General features: G+C 40.7%; 1 protein-coding gene across 9 annotated transcripts in view; it reads right to left on the bottom strand.

Annotated features, from left to right (window-relative positions):
* Nucleotides 1–136: 136 nt before the first annotated feature.
* ppfia1 (PTPRF interacting protein alpha 1) overlaps nt 137–22,872 on the bottom strand; it is a 29,923-nt gene continuing 7,187 nt past the window's right edge. Inside the window, exons 3-32 of one of the 9 annotated variants that reach the window (XM_058077388.2) lie at nt 22,117–22,218; nt 21,527–21,691; nt 21,383–21,457; nt 20,565–20,666; nt 19,927–20,160; nt 19,221–19,367; nt 18,426–18,560; nt 16,597–16,635; nt 15,714–15,797; nt 15,492–15,623; nt 14,944–15,006; nt 14,779–14,858; nt 14,478–14,628; nt 13,104–13,327; nt 12,798–13,029; nt 10,832–10,861; nt 9,698–9,822; nt 9,384–9,556; nt 8,809–8,902; nt 7,275–7,356; nt 6,979–7,179; nt 5,562–5,624; nt 5,122–5,148; nt 4,260–4,435; nt 3,954–4,051; nt 3,705–3,880; nt 3,005–3,073; nt 2,742–2,910; nt 2,495–2,568; nt 137–1,528 (exon numbers count right to left, since the gene is read on the bottom strand). In XM_058077388.2, the coding sequence (XP_057933371.2) occupies nt 2,513–2,568; nt 2,742–2,910; nt 3,005–3,073; nt 3,705–3,880; nt 3,954–4,051; nt 4,260–4,435; nt 5,122–5,148; nt 5,562–5,624; nt 6,979–7,179; nt 7,275–7,356; nt 8,809–8,902; nt 9,384–9,556; nt 9,698–9,822; nt 10,832–10,861; nt 12,798–13,029; nt 13,104–13,327; nt 14,478–14,628; nt 14,779–14,858; nt 14,944–15,006; nt 15,492–15,623; nt 15,714–15,797; nt 16,597–16,635; nt 18,426–18,560; nt 19,221–19,367; nt 19,927–20,160; nt 20,565–20,666; nt 21,383–21,457; nt 21,527–21,691; nt 22,117–22,218 (3,504 nt within the window). In that variant the 3' untranslated portion in view covers nt 137–1,528; nt 2,495–2,512. The remainder of the gene's footprint in view (nt 1,529–2,494; nt 2,569–2,741; nt 2,911–3,004; nt 3,074–3,704; nt 3,881–3,953; nt 4,052–4,259; nt 4,436–5,121; nt 5,149–5,561; nt 5,625–6,978; nt 7,180–7,274; nt 7,357–8,808; nt 8,903–9,383; nt 9,557–9,697; nt 9,823–10,831; nt 10,862–12,797; nt 13,030–13,103; nt 13,328–14,477; nt 14,629–14,778; nt 14,859–14,943; nt 15,007–15,491; nt 15,624–15,713; nt 15,798–16,596; nt 16,636–18,425; nt 18,561–19,220; nt 19,368–19,926; nt 20,161–20,564; nt 20,667–21,382; nt 21,458–21,526; nt 21,692–22,116; nt 22,219–22,872) is intronic. The other 8 variants (XM_078793460.1, XM_058077391.2, XM_078793466.1 and 5 more) reach the window with 8 other exon arrangements.

Raw genomic sequence — 22,872 nt, 5'->3', positions numbered from 1 at the left:
TGAGCATATAGAACTCTAGTTTCTGTTCACTGGGGTTTTAGCGTTTTTAGTGTTTCTGTATGTATCCTTTGGTGGAAACAGACCTGGTGGGCCAAAGTCCAAAGACCAAAGTATACACGTTGTGAATACACAAAGCTTTAGTCTTCATCTGCAAAAGAAATGAAGCTGCAGTATTTTATTGAAACAAGCAATAAATAATACTGTGATAAAAATAGTTTATAAGTACTCAGACTGTACATCATTGTTACAAGATCAGACAAAGAGCAGGAATAATAATAATAATAATAAAAGCAACTGTGCATAATGACATACACGATGACATCATTTCTACTTCAGACTCCACGACAATACGGGTGAAAGAAAACGCTTCAGTTCCGTTCCAAAGGAGCTTATTGCGGAACTTGTGTTGTGAGAGCAAAAATACGGGAGACACACGACATGAACGTGACATAAATATGAAGAGAAGAGTTAAACAATAAGGCTTGTTATGAAGTATTTAGAAAAGAAGAGTTTTTGGGTGGACTGTCTAGTTGCAGCTGAGGCTTAAGTGAGGTTGGTCCATCAAAGCAAACTGTGGTGTGCACTCGACCTCCTCCTCCCGGGGCTTGGTTTGTACTTGGAGGGACACATTAAGGGCCGGGGTGGGGTGGGGTGGGGTGGGGTGGGTTCTCACATGCAAGGTCAACAGGGGATAACCTGGAAGTTTGCGTTTGAAACCAGCTACGAGTATATGGCTTTACTTCTTCAATTCTAAACTTTCCATTTGGTATCACACATACACCCACGTACAGTATACAGTATACAGTATATATATAGATATTTCTGGAAAACATACTGTATCTGTTGTCAACATCACCTGGCTTGCCAGAAGTTCTTTGAATGGTGATGGTGCAGTCACAGTGTTGAGCAGTTTTTAGTCTCCAGCAATGGATCTGATATTCACACACCCACGGACCTACATTAAGAGCTGTATTTACATCCAAATCACCAGAAAGATAGAAAAATACAAGTTCAAAACCCGGTAACCATGTATAGAATTAAATTATATCACAAGTCACTTAAGCATTGATTATATTTCAAATCAACAAAGGGGAAAAACATACATCTGGTCAGTCGAGATTATTATTATATATAAAAAAAAAAAAAAAGATTAGAAAATGTCTGTTGGTAGAAATATAGTACAAACTCCAGAAACATTCAGTTCCATCTGATGGGGAGCGGGCGGCGAGATGTCATTTTAAAAAGTGGCTTGATTAAAGGGATAGAGGCAAATAGATTACACAGTAAAATCAATTCAAAGTCCCACCGGTATACATACACTACATAGAAGAAAAATGGAAAAATCTACAGTTTCCTCTGGGGATACTGAGATTGGTGAGTAAGCTCTTTCTCTTTGTGATAATAACAACAAAAAAACAAACTTTTAGTGTCCTTAAAATTGAGTTTAGTTCAGCATCCTGGTCTTGTAGATGGGGAACTCCCCCTCATCCTCTGACCAGCGGTTACCTATAGAAATAATGAGGATAAACTGAGACGGGAAGGAGGGAGATGTACGTGGATGGGAGGAAAGAAAAGGAGAGAGAAGGAGAGAAAAGGCGTGAAACATGCGTTATTATGAAAACTGTGCTGTGCTTCTAAAGAGGAGCAACAACTAGGGATGGCCCATGTTGGCATGGAAACCATATGGGTATCGTTTTTCCTGCCGATGCTAGCGCGGTATGTCTGGAATTATGTCCAAATGTTGCCTGAAATATGCAATTTGCAGACATGGTGAAGTGCTGTGAACTATAATTTCATTGGATCATAACAACGACAATAAAGATATTCTTCTTCTTCTTCTTCTTCTAAATGAACAAAAATAGAAATATAAGGGCATTCGGAGACACATTCAGATGATATCCCACGCACTAGGCATCAGTAATGTTACTGTACTGTTTGGTGAGACACACAAGCACCAGACCTGATGGCCGGACAACAGGCGCAATAATCCTGAATAAAAACGCAGGCGACTATTGAGGCAGTAACCCACCGCACTCCTCCTCCCCAACGCCACTTCCTGTCCCCAACTCCCACTCAGCTCCATTTACAACAGAGATGAGCACAGGTTGTATTTATGTCTTAAATGGCTTATTTTCTCGTGGGTGTTGTTTCAATGTCGAGACGGCTCTAATAACATGAAAAACTGTATTTAGAAGGTCAAACATTTTTTTAACTAAAAAGACTTTTTATTTCTAAACAAGGAATCCTACAATGTGGAAATGCACGCTTGGGTCCGGAACCGAGTGTGTTTGTCCTATTTTACACAAAGTGTATTTGTGAATTGTATGAGATGGAATCCCAGTAGGAGAATAATCACGTGATCATTACAAGAGCTGCTGCCTATATCGGTCATCGAGTGCGGACAATATGATCTCATCGGTGAAAAGCCAACATGGAGCATCTCCAGTATGAACCATACAGAAGCCTTGAGTTGCACACGTGCAAGGGGTCTTACCGTTGGGTGAGGTTTATGTTAGCAAGAGTAGGTCCTGACGGTAGCAGTGTCCAGTCTCTGTATAGACTGAGCTCCTGTGTTTGCATGTTGGCAAAAATCACATGCGAGGACATGCCGTTAGTCACAGCATCATCAAAGCGCAACGCCATTCAAGAAGAATTCAAAAGCACGACAGAAAATGGAGACATTCTTATTTCAGGCTGGCAGTCATAACGTGCACAAACATGCACGCGCACGTTTCACTTACCATCCATGGGGCTCCTCTTTGGCTGAGTGGAGGGAGATGAAGCGTTGCTGCTGGTCACCCTGAAGTTGGCGGGGAGGGTATCGGACGTACCCAAGGACACGCCCCTCATATCTTTGGGCCGGAATTTTTTTCTCCATGATGGAGCACGCCGGAAGTTTTTGTCATCATCCTGGTCCAGAAGACAGTGGAAATTTAAAAAAAAAGTTGTTTTCCTCCATTATGCCTTGCTCGATGTGCAGTAAGGGATGTGTGGCGTTCATCACCTCTTCCATTCTCCTGTCTGTGCCGATGGCCAGCAGACTGTTGTATTCCCGCTCCAGAGTTGCTCTGGCCTGAAGAGACACAAGAAGGAAGCAGACAAACTCAAGGGGACAGAGTGGTGGGTGGTGGGTGGTGGGTGGGGGCACATGGCATCATCTCATTTGGGTAACTGGCCATGGCGCAAAATGTTACACAGTAATCCCGTGTTTTTTTAATCGTGGTTAATTCATTAGTTACAGACCAGACATTGGTCAGTGAATTTCCGCAAAGTATGATTACTTCTTTATATATCAAATATATTTACATAGTTAGAGCACAGAAAAGCTGTTTATGACCTTCTAAATACGCTATTGAAAATAGCTATTTGAGCCCTGTAGACATGAAATAACACCCCTATAGCCACCTTTGCACTCCTATTATTTTAAAACCTGCGATAAGTGAAGTCGGAAAATTCGAAGCATGAAGTGCAGTGTTGTTGCGCACTTCCTGGAAATGACGATCGAAATATTTACCATCTACTGTTCACTACTTTCCATCGCTATGGGTCGCTCCTCAGCCTAACTTGATCAACTTCAACTTGATCCCTCCCCTTTTGCTAATGGAGCAAAATTGTGTGCTGTATTTTGCCTCACTAAACGTCTTTGGTATTGTGCTATTCATTGCCGGTTTGGAGGGCATGGCCGACCAGTGAGTTGCGTTTACCTGAGTGTTCTGTGTAGGAATCTGCAGCAGCAGCGCCAGGGAGTTGTGATCGAAGGTTTCATCCAGGGAGAGCAGTGCGCCATGGACGCCACTTTCATACAGGTTGGCGCTGTACTCCTTCAAGCCAATAGCCTGAACCCAGTTGATCACACGTTCATTACTCCACACCAGCACATCTGGAAAACAAACATTTCACATTGGATGATGTTATTACAGAATTCCGAGTACAAATGATTTTGATTTTGTTACCATTAAACTCCAGCTGAGACTCCTCCCTCCTCCTCTCCAGGTCCTTACGGTCATAGTTGAGTCGCCTTAAACACATCACTCCACACTGAAAACTGTTCCTATTAACAGACAGACAGTTCTCCATCAGTTATGTCAAGTACAATCATAGAAAAAAAATATATATATATATAACATACGGTTTTATCGCACAGTCATTACAGTATGTTTAAAGAAATTCACTTCTGGTAATTGATGACAATAAAACAAAGAACGACCGTGTAAGAAGGAAAATGATACACAGTTGTTTTCTGGTGAGAACATTATTACCTGTGGAAGCTGTCTACCATTTTCAGCTGTCCCCGGAGGTCCTTTTTTGTAAGGTGATCGAGCATGCGGGCGTCCACCAGGGACTCCATGAAATATGAGCGATACTGTGGTAAACCCAGGCTGGGTAGCCATTCGTTACCGATCCATTCATGATTCATGTCTCCATACGCCAATGTCTTGAAAAAACAACAACAAATAATTGCTTAGAATATAAGTTTAGAAATGTAGTAGGAAAATACAATTAGCTTAAATTCAATTATTCAATTAAAGAAACTAATAATTACTAGTTTACAGACTATTGTCTCATACAGGTATGTAAGGTGTGTATTTTTCCATGACTGTACTGGGACTGAAGTGGGATTTTTCCATAACTGTTGTGTTAAAGAAAATAAGTGGTGAATATTAGTAATATGATTCGGTATAATGTCACAAGGGTCGCGGGGGTGCTGGAGCCTATCCCAGCTGTCTTGGGGTGAGAGGCGGGGTACAACCTGGACCGGTGGCCAGCCAATCACAGGGCACATATAGACAAACAACCATTCACACTCACATTCATACCTATGGACAATTTGGAGTGGCTAATTAACCTAGCATGTTTTTGGAATGTGGGAGGAAACCCGAGTACCCGGAGAAAACCCACGCATGCACGGGGAGAACATGCAGACTCCACATGGAGATGGCTTAGGGTGGAATCGAACCACTTGCACACCGCGCAACCACTGACAGAATATGCACAATAAAAAAAAAAAAAAAAAGAGACAATCTCTTCCTATGTATTTCATTGGAAGCAAAGCCGCATGTGACACACTTGCAGAGTAAGTGCTTGGCTAAGCAAATAAGCAGGAGTGATATGGATTCAAACCTGAGCCCAGCTACTTTCGTCATCCTCCTGGTGTTAGCATGGTTAGTGAGCATGGTGACGGAGAAAAAGAAAGGCTGGGTTAGTGACATTAGAGTGCGGGGTTAGAACAGCTGGATGTCAAATGTCACAATGTATAAATTAATCATGACAATTCATTAATTACTGTTGCAGGCACACACACACCACACACACACACACACACACACACACCACACCACACCACACCACACCACAAATACAGAGGATCTCCTTCCAAGCTGCTCAAGAACACCAGCGACAGTGTGAGGTTTTTGGTCAGTGTCAAGTCAGTGTTATTAATCACATTGAAGCCAGATTAATGCATGACTCTGTGGCGGTCTTTGGGCGGACTTGGAAGGAGCCCAAGGGTGGCTACAGATGCGAGAAACACACCAGTGTCCGGCCAATCAGGAAGGACTAACCGTGGGAGGCGTTGCTGCCAAACTTTCCATTTCTTCATGTGTGACCCAAACGTTTCCTGTGGTCTGATCATTTGACCCCCCCCCAATCACAAGTGAAGTGTGCACAGAAGGGATGCAAGACAGAAGAAGAAGAGAGGATAAAGAAGCATTGGTTGTTACAACAGGAGGTCAAATGTTATTCTGTGAGTACCATGCTCGGTAAGATGACAGACATTTTCCACAGTGCTAAAAAGACAACCCACTTGGATATTGGAAGCCCATATTGCCATCCTAAGAAGCCTAAGAAGCTGGATTTATTTCAATGACAAAATGCATTGTAGCTTTGTGAAACGCTACTAATGACATTATTTTTCCTCATATTACAAGTTGATTTTTGTAAAATTCTAACTTTTTTCCCTTGTTTGATGACGACTTTCTGTTACTATTTTTGCTTTATTATTTGATATAAATTATATAATTTATAATTAAATTATTTCAACTTGTAAATGTTCTTATTGTAATTATTATGACACCATCCTAGTATAAATAGTGTAGTGGGGCCCCCCTGGGTGGCAATTAAGAAGCACTGCATTATCCCCAGAATATTTTGACTTTATTTCTGCGTTATTATAACTTTTTCATCTTTGTTTTGTTTGTTTCTCATATTAGGTCTTAAAATAACATTTTTCTCTACTACTTCTACTAAAATGACATTTTCCCCTTCGGTTTATTTGTCTAAAATTTTGACTTCTTGTGAATTCTGTGAAAAAAAAATATTCTTGTAATTATATGATGACATTATTTCCAAAATATTTTAACTTTATTTCAACCTAATTTTGCAAATATTACAATATTTTTTTTTGGTTTCTCATCTTGTCTTGTCTAACCAAACAAATGTGGTGACAACACCACCCCCCTCCCCCATAATATGACGCATTTATTCTCATAAAATGACAACTTCTTTCTCTTAATATTTTGACTTTATTCTTGTAAAATTACTGCCATTCCTTTATCAAAATTTCCAAATATTTCTCCTTGCATATTTTCTTCTCCTGATATGACTTTATTCTCATATATTTTGACTTTATTACAGGAATATTACAACATTTTTGCAACCTAATTTTCCAAAAATTATAACTTAAATCTTTGTTTTTTGTTTCTCAGAGTATTATGACTTTTTGTGTTGTATTTAATATGTTCTTTCATATTTCAACTTTATGCTACTAAAATGACATCATGTTATTGCAAATACAATTTATTCCCTGTCTTAATATTTTGACTTTATTCTTGGAAAATCACTTTTTTTGAGGTTGTTTAATAATATTTTTAGAATGTGCCACAGCACTCTGCAAACGGCCCCCAGCTCACACTTTGGATACCCCTGATTTCGACTTCCATCATGGTGTCACTATGCTGTCACACGCATTATGCCACCTACCGTTCTGGAGGTGGGAGGGGCGGAGGGACTGGTGAGGGACATAATTTCCTGGATGGCCAGACGAAGCTTCAGACGATGTAACGGGTTGCTGATGCCAATCTCTCGCTGGATTTCAGTGTCGGAGAGCGCCGACATAATGGCTCCGCTCTTCACATTTGCACGGCAGGCGGCGACATACCAAGCTGGCATGCCCACCCACAGCTAGTCAAGGGACAGGAGAGAAAGGCCACCACATTGACAACAAAGTCACGTTCACAAGTTGATTGTTTGAATGGTTTCACTGCACTGCACTGTACCTCGAGCCAAACGACAACAGTTGGTCCATCCCACTGGGCAAATGGCAGGCCCTGCCTGCGCGCCTCATCTAACAGTTCATGCCTGACACACAGATTAGTTCCGTCAAACAATGCGTGTTAGGAATCCCATTACCCAACCCCGACAGAAACACACTGCTCCATCCCCACCAACACACTCAATATACACTCCTAAAAAAATGGAGAAAAAGACAGACAAGCCAGTGCGGGAAAACGAGAATAAATTCATGAACAGACGTGTGTCAAAACGTCTTTTCAAAGTCTCGATGCACGTTCCAACAGATGTTTTGTTAAGGCCATGTCCACATTAACATCCATATTTTCAAAAATGTACCTCTCTCCAATGTAAAAAAAGCTAAATTCACTGGCTCTCATGTGTACGTTGGCTAATCCAAGGCCTGAAAAAGCAATCAGAGCTGATATATTAGACCAACAATGACGTACAGTTTTTTGTTTTAACAGCACACACCTCGACATTCATAAGTCTCCTAACAGCATGTTGTTATTATGTCCGGTTTAAAAACATAAGATAATGTGGCCCACTTCTTATGGTACAAACCCAAAATCTCAGCTATAAATAAAAGTGCCCGACACAGAGTTTGGGCAGGATGTGAAAATGCATCCAAAAATAAGCATTTTTCAAATAAGTGTATTCATGTGGACATGGCCCAACTCTCTGAAAGCGAAATGACTGTATTCTCAGTACCAGGTTTTCACGTGTCAAATAAATAAGCATTCCTTATTAAACAGAGGGGTACACACCATGCTTTAAGGAAATGATGTAGGACAAGGAAACTTTTACAAATATGTTCATTCAGTCCATGCACAGTGTAGTGTGAAGAAACGATGCCAGTAAAGGAGAATTCCAGGAGGTTTTTGAGGAGGTGAGCTGAGCAAGGAACCCCCTTGGAATTGATGTTAAGGATGTACTTAGCCACCAGATGGCGCCTTGAATTTTTTTTAATGGTTTGGTCACTTAGCAAACTGTCTGTTTCTGAATAAAAGCATATTTAGTAGACTTTTCTTAATCGCACGTTTGGGCAGAACTTCATGCTGCGGAAGAGTCAAAATTAGCAGACACATTCACATTAGTTAAGAGCCAAACGGAAAAAAGACATTCAGAAGGACAGGTATTGGAGTTGCTCAGAGATCAATGACATGCCCGAGTGGGAATAAAAAGCAAAAGAAATGATGAACCAACAACTTACCCTGTCTTTGGACTACATAGGGAATGAGAAGAGATGATAAAAAAAAAAGATGGAGATTGGCAAAACAAGTAAAAAGTGAATTGATAACTTGAAAAGTGCCTAAAGAAAAAAAGACTTAAAATGGCGGTGGGTGAGACTGGGTGTGCAACGCAAGGAGCTGATGATGGGGCAGGCAGTGTGTATTAGCGCTATATCGTGTAATGCGGCTTGAGTGAACGCCCATTTTAAAACCAACACTGTACTTTATGATGAATATGATATAGCCTAGCAGAAAAGTAAAAGACGGGACATTTTTGGAGTACACCTACTTCTTCTGCAGTTTCCGGTTCTTTTCCGCAGGACCTCCCAGGGTACCCATGCCTAAGCCGTCTTTTGGTGAGCTCTCTGCCTCGGGAGTGCCAGCTGAGAATAAAAATGGTATGTTCAATGCACAATGTCCTTTTGTACAGGCCTTATTGCAATGGTTGGGACATGTCCAGAGGAGAGATAGTGAATATATTAGGAGGCGTAGAGGAAGACCAAAGAGGAGGTTTATGGATGTAGTGAAGGAGGACATGAGGGTAGTTGGTGTGAGAGAGACAGAGCTGGATGGAGGCGGTGGATTTACTGTTGCGACCCCTGATGGGAAAAGCCAAAAAAGAAAGAAGAAGCAGCACGGCCTTTTGGGGTTCATTTTATATTTTGTATCCTGAATCTGCAACTAGAGATTGGGCAACGGGAACAGAAAAGCGGTTCAGAGGATTCCACATTTCAGCATAAAACTCTCTCCGTAAAGGCCTGCATATCTTTTATGCAAGAATGCAGTTTTTCTTGCAGAAGAATGTTAAAAGATAACAACCAAAGAATCCATTTTGGAAGGATTCCCACACTTGGACCTGCTCACCTTGACTAGGAGAGTCCTTTCCAGGAATGCTAGGCCGGCCCTTCTCCTTCTTCCCAAACAGGCGTCCAATGGAAGACTTAATGCTCTTCTTCTTGGCTGCTTTGTTGAGAGAGTCCTGGCTGCTGTTACTGCTGCTGGGGTTACTACCCTGGCCATCTTGCAACCCAATCAGTCTGTGAATGAAGTCGAAAGGAAGTCATGAGAAGAAGAAGAAGAAAAAAAAGCCAAATGTTCAGAAGTACGGTATAATTCCAAATTATTTAAATCTCCAGACATTAAAATGCTGGTATGAAACAATCTTCATGAAGGCCTACCCTCGGATGTCTCGTATGTCCTCATGGCTGGCAGCATGGCCTGCTTCCCTGTTGAGGCGCATGGAACGTGGAGTGGTCGGGGGTGAGGTCTCACACTGGATGGTGGCTTTGTCATCCTGAGCAGACTATATATACATACACACACACACACAACAGAAAAAATATCTTAAAGTTCTCAAATGTCACTATTAAGATCATAAGTGAAATAAACACTTGCATAGATGCTGTTCATCTACGAGCGGTCCTCGGTTTACGACATTCGACATTACAGACGCTCAAAAGTATGACTGGATTTCATACAGTATGTCCTTTTGTTCTGTGTACAGCTTGACTGACTTATGAGTATTTATAACTTGGGTATTACTATGTATGGTATATATTGCCGTTTTGTTCCTCATGCTTTCAACCCTGCGGCTTAAACAGTGATGTGTGATACCATTGACTTCTTCTCCGGGTTGATGCTGAGTACAATTCAGCAATGGGCAATCAATGACCCAATTAATCAACAACTATTTTGGTAATTGAGTCATCATTTTTTATTTAAAAATGTAAAAATATTCTCGAATTGGAGGCTCTGAAATGTAAATTTTCTTTTTTTATTTCCATACTCATCTATGAAAGCAGACCTATTATCTTACTTACTTAGCTTACTGTATCAGCTTTTCTGATATGTTGACTGTAGGTCCGTCTATGGCCTTGCTGACTACATTCAAAAAATGATCATGATGGTATTTTTGTGTACATTTATTGTTTTACTGAAGCTATTTGACAATCATTTTGTTTTTTGTTTTTTTATTATTGAACATTATTTTAACAGAATATTCAACCATGCAACCTTGTTTTTGTGCACCGGATGAGCTGCCAGATCAAATCTTTCAATTCATAACCCGAGGACCACCTCTACATCAATCTGCCTAACATTTACAATATTTTATTCCAAAAACGACAACTTGTATGTATTGTAAATCCTTATATACTGAGTAAATGATTAAACATGCCATGTGAAATGGGGTGACATTTTCAGTCCAACAGCATTATGGGATACATTATTATGTAAAAGTAAGAGGAACTAAACACTGAATGGTTAGTGTGAAGGTAGCAGGGAGTACTCAGGGAAGCAGGTCTCTAGTTTACCTTCCTGCGGTGCTTGCGCAGGTCACTAGGCTGAAGCATGATAAAAAAAACAAACAAAACAAAAAAAGAGAGAAGAAATGCAGTTAGCGAGAAGCATGACAGTGCAGCAATGGAACCGAGCAAGGCACAAACACGCAAGAGCAGAAACGGGAGTATTCACACGGGTAAATAGTTGACAACCAAACGCACGCACAATCGAGAAGCAAGCACTCTGATAATACTGGTATTATTCATTTGAAAGATTCTTCATTCTAACAGAAGTCAACCGCAGAGCTCGAGTGAGTGAAGAACAGGACACAGCAAACAACCGAGCTGGAAATCTGAGAAAGTCATCCCAATGTGGGACAGGTGCAGCCAAGCAAACAACATGATCAACAAAAGTCAGGTGGTTTGCAGTGGTCCGACTGGTTCTTACAAGCTATTTTTTGTCATTGATATCGCACCAACTTTAGATTTATGAGTAGTTTCTCATATTTTCCACTGTGCGCCTTGAGAGAGAGAGAGGGGGGGGGGTGGAATCCGCCCCTCTCTGCATTCCTCAGAGGCCTGGCATTAGCCGAGCAAATAAACCATCAGCCTGCCACATTTCTATGGAAGTTTGTCCCCCCCTCCCCAGGAGCCAAATACCAAATCATTCATTTCCTTCTCTCAAGTGACATTGGGAGGTCAGGGCATGGAAGCCATTAGTGAGCTACAAAGAGGAAGCAGGAAGAGGAAATTGAGGGGTGAACACAACGAACGTCAATCCCATCAACCAAAATGTTGCCTGTATTTTAATAATAAAGCCAGGTATTGCATTTATAAAGTCTTTGGGTTACGATAAAGGAATTCAGGGCAACTTCATTGGCTGACAAACCACACTAGATCAAATATATAATATATATAGATATTTCTGTAATAAGAAAAAAGAAAAAGTTTTGTGTCATTATTAGTAGTATTAATAGGGGCTATCACGCATTGTTATCGTCGCATCATATGTCTTATATGATGCGACGATAACAACACTGGGTGCACAAACATAAGATGAGACAAGATTTTAACATTACTTTTTGTAGTGTGTAATTGTACTAAATATTCCACGTTATGACGTGGACACCTCCGATCGGTACGATCTAGATATGCACAAATATTTTTTCTCTTTGAATTTTGTGGTTAGAAAATGAATGAATGAATTTGTGCTTCATATTGTGGAAATGACAGTACCGTACTCCCGGTAGTAAAGTGCTTTGGAACGAAAGGAGAGAAAGTGAAAGAAGAAAGATGCCATCATTAAAATTGATACATCTGTGTTATTTCTTCCAAAACAAAAAGGGGAAGCAAATGGTAATTGCCGTTCCCAAAGTCAAATGAGATCCGTACGGTCCTTGCAATTCCAGTTAATATATTTCCGTTAAGAACTAACTGCCATGAGCAAACCGGAAAACCAATCCCATCAAACATCAGGGCCTCCACAATGTTGGATAGTAATACTAGCAATAGCTAGACTGCACCTGTCACCGAATGGTGGGGGTGGGGGGGGGATGTCAAGGAGTACTCGGGTACCTGAAAATAAGGTACATAGCTATAGACTTGATAGGTGGGACTGAAGCCAGTTGCTCCAAAAGGCAGGTAAGTTACTGTCTGCTGGGAGAGGGAGCTCTGGATGATGTATGGATCATTGCAATAATGCTACAAATTGGGGGGGGGGCAATCAAATGTAGACATGGTTACACACAGGCACACACGTTAGTGTAATCATTGCAGAAGTAGAAGACCACTTCAATGAATGTAATGAAATATTAAACAATATATGGGGGGGGCGTATTTACACTCTAGTATGTACAGTATGTGGAACTCAATGACATTGTCGGAGCAATTGCTTTTTTTTTTTAACAATGACTAAATAATGAATGAATAATTTTGGATTGAAACCAATCCTATTGAGTCATTTATGCTTATTGCAGAGTCGTATGTTGGAAAGCCTTACCAAGGTCATGACACCCATGCGGTCTAATTCCCTGTTGGGGCTGCGAGGAATCCGTCTCGGGGTTGAGTGGCCGGAGCCTGGAGGAGAGCTGCCAACTGAAGAGCCTGCACAGAGTGAAGGTGGTATGGAGCTCATGGAGCGGAAGCGTCCTCCAAGGCTATCGTTGCTGCCCACCCTGCACTCGATTTCCTCAGCACGGATGGCTGTGTTTTCCTTCTCTTCTTGAATCATTCTAAAGGAATGCAGTAAAAACACGTTTGTCGGTGACAATAGGTAACAAGTCTGATTGTTGTTTCTGCCTTCTACCTAATTTCATTGTTGATGGCGTCAAGCTGCTCCTGAAGCATTAAGGCCAGAGTCTGTGCATCGGCCTGACCACCAGGGGACAGAAGGTCAACCGAGCTGAAGATAGTCTCACCATCCTCTTCGAGATCCGAGGCGTCCATGTCGCTCTCAAAGGCCTGGGCCACATTAGCAAGCACGTTGGCCTGCTGCACACGCTCCCACTCCTGCTCATTAAGAGTCTGCACCTGAAAAAGACAAACACCGTCATTTTATAACAAGACCTGCAGGAAAGATTACCTGCATTACCTGCATTACCTGCATACTTTAGTATTTAGTAGGGATGTCAATTAACCTTAATACAGAAATAACACTTCTGGACTGTGTTCAGATATATGCTCTTAATTGGACATGATGAATAACAACACAACAATGATAATAATAGTAATAATATAGTCAATTAAAAGTGTTGAATTTGATAGACAGTCGTAATAGTTACTTAACAATAAATTACACACAAATAGAAGTGACTGTGCGATCATCATGGTGACTTACATGACGCTGATGTCCGAGATGGAAGCAAATAGAAAGAAGCAAAGAGGATTTTCTACATAACTCAACGGATTGTATCACACATAACAAAAGAATAAGTACATGATGAAGTTCAATAAGTTCAATCAGAGGTGTTCAAAATGCAACTGGGGAACATTTTTTCATTGACCCGCAACTAAAAATAACTTAAGACAAATAAAACAATGAAAAAAACAAACAGCACAAAATCAGCAAGAATTTTACAATAATAAAGTCAAAATACTGAAAGAAAAATTATGTAACTTTACGAAAATAATTAGTTGTATTTTTCGAAATTGATGTTCCAGGAAACTGTTACATCACAAGAATAAAGTCAAAATGTATATGATTTTTAAAAAAAATGTAATTTTACCAGTATAAAGTAAAAAATATTACGAAACAAGTCACACTTTAACAGAATAGACTTGTAATATTTTGATGAAAAATAATGTCATTTTAGTAGCGTAGTGTTGAAATATTAAAGAAAAAAATACAATAAAGTTGTATATATTTGTAGTTGTATTAAAGGTATATATTAAAAAGGAAAATTTGGTTGGGGGAAAGTTATAATATTACGGGGATAAACTCATAATATTACAAAAAGACAAGAATATTATCTAAAAACAAAGCTGAAATATTTAGAACAAAAAAACAACATTAATGGGAAAAAGGGCAAAGACCAGAGTTCATACTAATATCACGTGTAGTGTATTATGCACAAAATAACATGCTTTAAAAATATATAAAATGGCCCACACATACTTTAATTTTTCAGTAGTGTTTGTTTTTTTTTGCACTGGCTAGTTAGTAACAAATATGACAGCTCACCTTGGATGGCTCGTCCCGAAGTGCTGCCACTCGTCCTTTTTGGGGCCGCCTCAGTACAAGAGCACTACCATAGTGGTCCGAGTTGTTGTCCATCATAGAGGAAGCGGACACTGGATACCTGAAGTCTGGGGTGCTTCCCATCTGAGTTCGCCTATCAAAGAATGCCAAACAAAATCATCATGAATAATAAATAAGCTCTCGACACCAATACAAAAAAATATATCAAGTGTATATTGGGTGTATACAATGGAACCTCTTTGAAAAGGTCAGAAATGGAGATCCTACCCACAAAGCAACCTACCCGTGTAATAAAGAGTTGCTCCTGCTCCTTCCTTGCTCGTTCTCTGCCCTCATCGTTTCGATCTGGATCAGGAGTTGCTCCTGCAATTCACGGAGATTATAACAAAAATAAAGTTAGCCTTTTTAGTAATGCCACAGCTTCTCGCAAATACATGGGCAACATCACCTTTTCGTGGTGGGACTCCTCAATCAGCTTCTTGGTGTGCTCCAGTTCCCTGATGAGGCCGTTCTGAAGACGGAATAAAGACAGGTGAACCCTTGATGTCACTTCCTGTCCGACACCGCAACGCATTTACAGCCACAAACACGAGTAAGAGTATTATTGATGTTTTACATTTCTTATTTTCTCTTAATTATGTGTACTATATTGAGTACTAGGAGTTGACTTAAGGAGTGCTAGAGGGCTCTAATAATGTTCATATTCAGAAGGTTGTGTCATGTTTCTATACTCTGAACTACGAAAATAGTTAATTTATAATTAAGGGATCCTACTTCATGGAAATTCACTTATGGCGGGGTCTGGAACCAGTTAACCGTAATAAATGAGGGATTTGCATTTCCCTATGGGAAAAATGGTTTCAGTTTTCATACGATTGAGGCCCTTTAGAATGGATTAATAACGAAAACCGAGGTATCACTGTACTCCAAAGAAGCAACCATAATTCCAACAATAATCCCAGACAGAATCTCAATCTATGAGGTCCTTCCAGCTACCTTATCCTCCAGGGCAGACATCCTCTCTTTCAGGTGAAGCTGGAGTCTTTCGTTGGACTCGGACAGAAGCTTGTCTACAGTCTCAGAGAGACGCTTGTTGTGCTCCTCGTTCATCTTCTCTCTCTGCCTTGCCTGAAAGGGAAATAGAAGCGCTTCAATGACATGTACACACGCTGATTGAGTGTTCGGGACAGGCCCAATTTAATGGGGGCATTTTCTCACCCTGAGAAGTTCCTGGTTTTTCTCCTCCAACTGGGCCTCTAACTGCCTCAGTCTTTCCTCCACATTGCCATGGCGTTCCTCTGCCTGAGCATGAGGGACAAGAAAAACATTTAGTTACTCCTTAAAAGCCATTTTGGTCCGTCTTGCAGTGACCTTCGGTATCACGTAACTCCTGAAAAAGGATGATGCTATCTACAGTACTTCAACGTGTTTACATAAATCAATGAAATCAATCGGGGCGACAAGCAGCCAAGGTGCACCAACTCAAGGGAAGGTCAAGCAGAACTACAACTAAAACAACAACAACAAAGTATAGTTATCATTTCATCAAACTTTGAGTGTACATGTGCATGTATGCATAATACAGTCCATCTTCTTGACTATTTTAGTATACGCCAACTGTGTTTTTTTTTTTATTTTTATTATAACTTAACATTTGCAATTATAGTTCTGTGACAGCCGAATCTAGTTTTCCAGTATTTGAATGGGGAGGGTCTCCACAAGTCAGCTGGCACTTCCTGTTTGTGTTAGCTGGGTTGCTGCGTTTGAGCGGGGGGGGGGGGGGGGGGGGGGGGGGGGGGGGGGGGCAGTGATACCAGCCACACGGCACACAAGCACATAAACACCCACAACTACAGACGTGGCTACATCAACTTAGGCTAAATATGAATACCATTGGAAAGATTTCATCTGGTACCACACCTAACCAAGCACTTTTCATGCAAAAACTACAACAAAAACCTACATTCAAGTGAGGACATGTTGGGGGTATTTATTATGACTATATATAAAACGCCTTGGTTAAATTCAATAACAGAAAAAAATCAGATTCCCGCATCCAGGAGGACTTGAAACTTGCTACTTTGGGGAAAAGTTGGTCTACCTTTTGAGTCTTAGTGCCTTTAGAGCCACACGGAACACACTGAAGTGATAAAAGGCAGAATGGAGACCATAAAACAACATGACAGTGAGATGAGACAGGAAGAGTAAAAAGGTAGTCCTCGGTTTACGACAGTCAGTGTTATGAAGTTTCGGAGCAACCAACGCTCTCCCGTGTATGAATTAAAAATGGAACTTTGGTCCGTCAACTCCATGCAAGAGAGAGAACTACGGTAGTTTGTAATTGCATAATCTCGGTATGTTAATCTGACATTTAAAAAGCCAAACAGGATAACATCGCTTTTTGTTCGGGCTGTCAAAGGATTACAATTTTCATCCGATTAATCACAGTTGGGAACTAATCATGATTAGTCGCCATTTGCAATTACATCTGAAATATGCCACTGTATTTTAAGCTACTAGACAGGACATGGTTGGTTATTATGACTATTCTTACATTCATTAGAGTCATTTATTATCATAGGCTATTCATTATTGCTCTTTTTTCTATTTTTACTGTCATTTTAGTTTTCGTGTTTAATGGTATTTTCATAAGGCTGTACTTTGGACACCCCTGAGTTAAAAGACATTTTTACGGTGTGTTCATAGACTTGAATTCACATATTTAGAGTGTATTTACTGGATTTTAGCAAACATACTAAATGCAGCAAATTGCAGTTTTGCATGAAGAGTTACAAAGTGTGTGATAAGATTTTTTCTTTATCTTTCTGTTTATTTAGACTACACACACATGCATAATAACACAATAACAATGATGTTGTGAGGTAGTTCAGCGTGTCCGTGAATGGGTTGTGAATAAAGTTACTAAAGATGGTCCTTTTTGAACGTCCTATTTATAAGTTAACTTTTTGCACTTCATTATGTCTCCCAGGCCAAAGAAAAAGAAAACCATCGTCATGGAAACTCGACTTACATCAAAAATATGAAACAGAAGTTGTTCATAACCCGAGGACTACCTGTACAGTATATAAAATACAGTATGTGTGTAAATATGTATTCTGAAGTTGACATGACGTAATGGTTGCAAATTAAACACAGGACGGTGATATTGGTTTGTGTTACCATTTTGCATACTTAGAGGCGACTTAAGACAGGGGAGACCACAGTTTGGACATTTCTGTTAGGAAAAAAATAACATGGGAATAATACCAAATATTTTGGTTTAGTTAGGTTGTGAAAATGTAATATTTTAAAACAAACTAAAAAAAAATAAAGAACAATTTAAGAACAAATTGGAAAGATTTGGGGAGGAAAAAAAACAAGCAAAAAAAGTGGGAAAAAAGAGCAAATACCAAAGTTCCTACTAACAATACGCTTTAAAAATATATATCAAAGTGGCCCTTTTATCCTTTCATTTTTCAGTGTGTGGCCCTCAATGGAAAACGTTTGGACACCCCTGACCTAAGTGAACCATTTCTATCATACTTGATGAATATGCACATGAAGGAAAGGTAACTACGTAATTTGTGGGTCCTCGCTGGATATTTTCTTGGTCATGTTCTACCCTCCTTGCTTCTAGTTAGAAGTGTTGCGCATCTTCAGAAAGATTATGTGAGAAAAAGTTATTCTAATAACGATGCAAGCTACTTGCCTGCTTCCACCAGCAAAGTCAAATAGAGGACACAATTCTAACTATAAAATAGGGAAATAAATTGGTAACACACTGGTATTTACAGTAACAAATGGTGGCTCCCACTCCACATTCCAAAAAATGTAACAATGGTTTTGTACATTGGAAAATCAATAAATATCGCCATAGATGTATAATAACAAAACAGTTGGCAAAATATCTCTGTGGCCCAATAGCAATACCTTTGTGAGGGCGGCTACCCTCTGTGCTAGCTCAGCCTCCACCTCGGGCAGAGTTTCTGCTTTGCGGATAGTCTGCTGCAGCTTCTGCTCAGCCAACTCCAGTTTCTCCTGGAGCTGCCGGTTTCTGTCTTCAGTCTGTGGACCATGAAAATGGAAACGGTCACGAGCAAATAAAGTTGGAAGACACTTGTATCTGGGCCACTAGTTGTTGCGTGTCACACTGCAATGTGAAAAGCTACTACAAGCATGAAGAGATTGTCAGCGTGTACTGCATGTAAAAAGTTTCTGTTGAATATGTTGGAAGCATCTGGCAGGCCAGATGTGGCTCCTGGACCATAAGAAGGGCACGTTACATTAACCGCCGCAAAATATCTCTGAAATGAAAAATGTAAAACAGAAGCAACAAGCAACCCTGCCAATGCTAACATGTGGGAGTCTATATTCTGTGGTATTATGTCTACTATATTGGGTACTAAGAGTGTAAAGGTGGCTAGAGGTGTATTATTTCATGCCTGGAGGGCTCTATAAATGTTAAAAACCACAACCAAAATATTATATTATATATATTATAATTATATTATCATTTATAAATAAGGAATCCTACTTTGCGCAAATTCACTAATCATAGTCGGGTCCGGAACCAATTAACAGCAATGAACCAGTGATTATTGTATTTAATTATTGTATTTGATTTGGAAAAATGCAGGCGAACTTGCGCATCCACATTTGGTACAAGAACGGAGCGCAGCTTCAAACACCGTCAACGTTACAGCATACATTCCTTGGCTAGCTTACTTGTCTAAAGAGGGACTCTTTGTTAGCCACTTCATTCTCCAGCTTGTCGTTCAGGTCGTGGACCGAGGTAGCCTCCCGTTGAGCTGCCAGGTAGCGCTTCTCCAGAGTGGTGATCCTCTCTTCCATATCCTCCTTCTGAGCCATAGACTACAACACAAGCACAACAATGTCTGATGGTTCCTTTGTGTTTGACACCAGCCCACAATTACTTTATGTCCCCTTTTGTCATGTACAGTTGACCTAAAAGAACGTGTCATCATGCACTGCTCTTTGCATATGAAGCACGAGTCCTGTGCTTGGAGGGAGAATGAATGTTTGGTTCCAATCTTCTATCAATTGTCGCCATCCACCATCCATTTTAGAAGCAAACTTGGAACCCACCAAGTGTTGATATGTGAACTGCTCCAAAAACAAAAGTAAAAATAAAAAAGCAGCAGCGAACTCTGACGCAGAAAAAGGCTGTGTAGCGTCGTCATGGAGACAAGTCCCAGTATGAGGGCACTGACCCAAACAAAACTCAATGTGAAGGAATAAGAGTTCAGGGGGCACAAATCCAGCCCTCGGGCCGCATTTTAAAGAGCCCTGCCCTACATAGACCAAATCAATATGAACCAGTTGTGAATGATGGGATGACGGGATCATCTTAAGAAAACCCACCTTTGGGAATTAAAGTAGTATTCAAAACAACTGCAACAGTTGCACTTACTTCTCTGAGGTCTCGTTGTAGTCGTGTGTTCGTGTCTTCAGACTTGATGAGGTCTTTTCTGGCCGTGTCCAGATCTTCCTCCAGCTCATTGATTCGAGACGCCATTGAAGCCATGCGTTCTTTCATCTGACCCAGGTCAGCTGTCTGACGGTCCACCACCTCCTGGAGCTCCCCGACCTTGCCGAACCCGGGACCCGACTCATCCTCTTGACTAAGCGAGCCATCTGACGATCGCTGCAGGTGAATAAATGATAGATATTACAAATCTACTAAACCAAAAGACTCGTCTTGCTTTCCGCGTCACAAAATAAAAGGTACTGTTGTCATACATACGCAGAAGACAATGGAAAACGTGCATGACTAAATACTTGATATGCAGATATTAACAGCGGGGAGCTATACTTTATATATACTGTAAACCAATGTGTAGTACCTGTTGTGTGTATCGACATACTTTATCTGTATCCAAATCACCTGTACAGTGCACAAGTGTTTTCTCACATGTGCTGCAATAATTAAACAGGAAATGACTTAATTGAATGAAGCCAGCAGCTGGTCAGACATGAGCAAGTGTGGCTTTGTGTCACGCTCGGCTGGCAACCATATGCTCTTCAACATATGCTGATGAGTAACCTCACCTTCCCATTAGTGCTTGGTGTATTTTCGGAGTTGTGGTTGACCTCACTGGTTCCATCTGCCAGTCCCCTCTTCTGGAAGCTCTGCTCCCTGAGGTAAGCCAACTGCAGAGATAGAGAAAAAACAAAATCCTTTCCGATCCGATCATTTGACATCTATCATTTGTCATGTTTCTCTTTTCAGCAACAAGCTCTGAAGTGTTCGCCCTGTGCCTAGAATGCGTTTGGGGGCATGCACGAGTCTGTCTCGGGAACAAAAGATGACTCCAGCATTAAGTGCTTCATCGTGAAGCACAGAGGAAAATCTAGGACAGCTCAACATCCTCTGGGGGGGTTTTGTCAATCTTAATCCCATTCAAGACGGGCAGGACTCAAGACTTGTCTGTTCTTTAAAAGGACGCGCACACACAGAAGAGCAACAGCAGTCACTGAATCATTTCTCAGATTCTGAAGAGAACAAACGAGTACATCAGCAAAGTGATGGTTCTTAATTCAGCAGGGCATCTGTTGTACGTGGTGACATAAGGAAGGTAGGAATGCTGAATACAGTTGATGAGACCTAACGTAAGACATAAGATGAGTGTAAACAACAAAAACACCTCCCATGTCAACATTGTGTCGGGGTTTGGGCTGTCATAATTATAATTATCTCCACACAAATACGGACATACAGTGGTGCCTTGGTTAATGTCATTAATACATTCCAAAAGGTCCGACTCAAACCAAAACAGACTCTAACCAAAGCATGGATGGAGATTTTTGGTTTTAACACCGCAGTGGGGTAAATGGGGATTTTTGACAGAATACAAAAGCTTTCTCACTTCTTTGTGTGATATGGTGAGCTGCTCCTCCAAAGCGCTGCATCTTTCCAAAGCAACACGCAGTCTCTCCCTTACCTGGAAAACATGCCCATTGACCATATGAACCTATCAGTCCGAACACTGAACAGCACATCCAAGTCATACCTTCTCATCAAGGGCTTTGTGGTGTTCAAAAAGTGACTTAAGGGCTTTGAGGACTTCCACTTCACTTGAGACTCCTGCTGGAGACTGAGCTTGTCGTTTCACTACAGTCATCCTCAGACTTCGCTCGTGACGAGAAACCAGGCACTCCAGGTGCTCCAAGAGGAGCTGGACAAATCAGCGATAATGTGACAAAACACAAACTGTAGTCATTGTTGCTGCAACATTAAGATAATTATAACAGTCGCATAAAGCCTTGCAGGCCTCCCCTAACTTTTTTTTTTTCAGATTTTTTGACATGAAGTTGTATCAGCAGTGCAGGGAATCAACAGTTACTTACACCTCACTGACTTGGGGCTGACTTTGTCAAGGGGGCATTTTTATGATACAAATGTATCACTCTTTTGAACGCATATTGTTTGAGAAGAACACTTTACTTAACCGAGGACTATAACAGATTTATTGATGAATTCAATGACCACCACATATCATGGCATTACCAAAGTAGATATTGGAAACCAAGACAAACTAATCTCCAGTCTGTTGTAGTTCAAATAACCACATTGTGAAAAAATGGCTATTTTTCAACCTACTCGTGTGTTGTTTCTCTCCGCTTTCAGTTCTGCAATCTCCTCCTCCTTTTCCAGAAGTTGTTCGCGGCAGATGTTCACCTCCTTGGTTAGTGCTGCAAATTCCTAGAACAGAAAAAAAACCAAATACAATAATGTCAAAACACTTTTTTTTGTCACACAATACAATGGAAGCTTCTTTTTCAGTTAACTCAGTTCAATCCCAGCCATTTTTCCAACGGCCGTCCCTCTCTGTGTATTCTTAATATATTTTTATCACAAAATATCTCAAAATGTGCTTGCTCAGAAAACGGCAAATGGAAATGGAAGTCAGCATTGTTCACTGTCTATAATGTCATCAGCATGTGACTCAAACACAAACAACAAGTTTTTTATGGCTTTACATGCATAAAACAATTATAAATGCTGGACCTTATTGACGCTAACCAAGGTACACACCAAATAAATGTTTCATATGTATGTATTCTTGGTACAATGGTCCAGACCAGAGTACTGAAATACAAGTGTGAACAAAGCCTTCCATGCACATTTTTCCCCATCTCTCTCACACACACCAAGTCGCAAACTCACACACACACACACTTACATACACACCACAGGATTACATGCATGGATGGTTTGAGAGAATGCGCCATCCTGATCTTTGGCCTTGTACCACATCCAGTGATAGAGTTTGTGTATTTGCTTCCTAGATGCCTGATGACGGTGCATGGATGCAGAGCTGCTGGAACTGCTGGAACATGTACCAATGTGAAGTAT

Source organism: Doryrhamphus excisus, linkage group LG1 (assembly GCF_037039965.1).
Source record: "Doryrhamphus excisus strain RoL-2023G ecotype Guam linkage group LG1, RoL_Dexc_Guam_v1.1, whole genome shotgun sequence".
Lineage (NCBI taxonomy): Eukaryota > Metazoa > Chordata > Actinopteri > Syngnathiformes > Syngnathidae > Doryrhamphus > Doryrhamphus excisus.
Note: the sequence above shows the minus strand (reverse complement) of the source record. Positions and strands in the feature narration are given on the sequence as shown.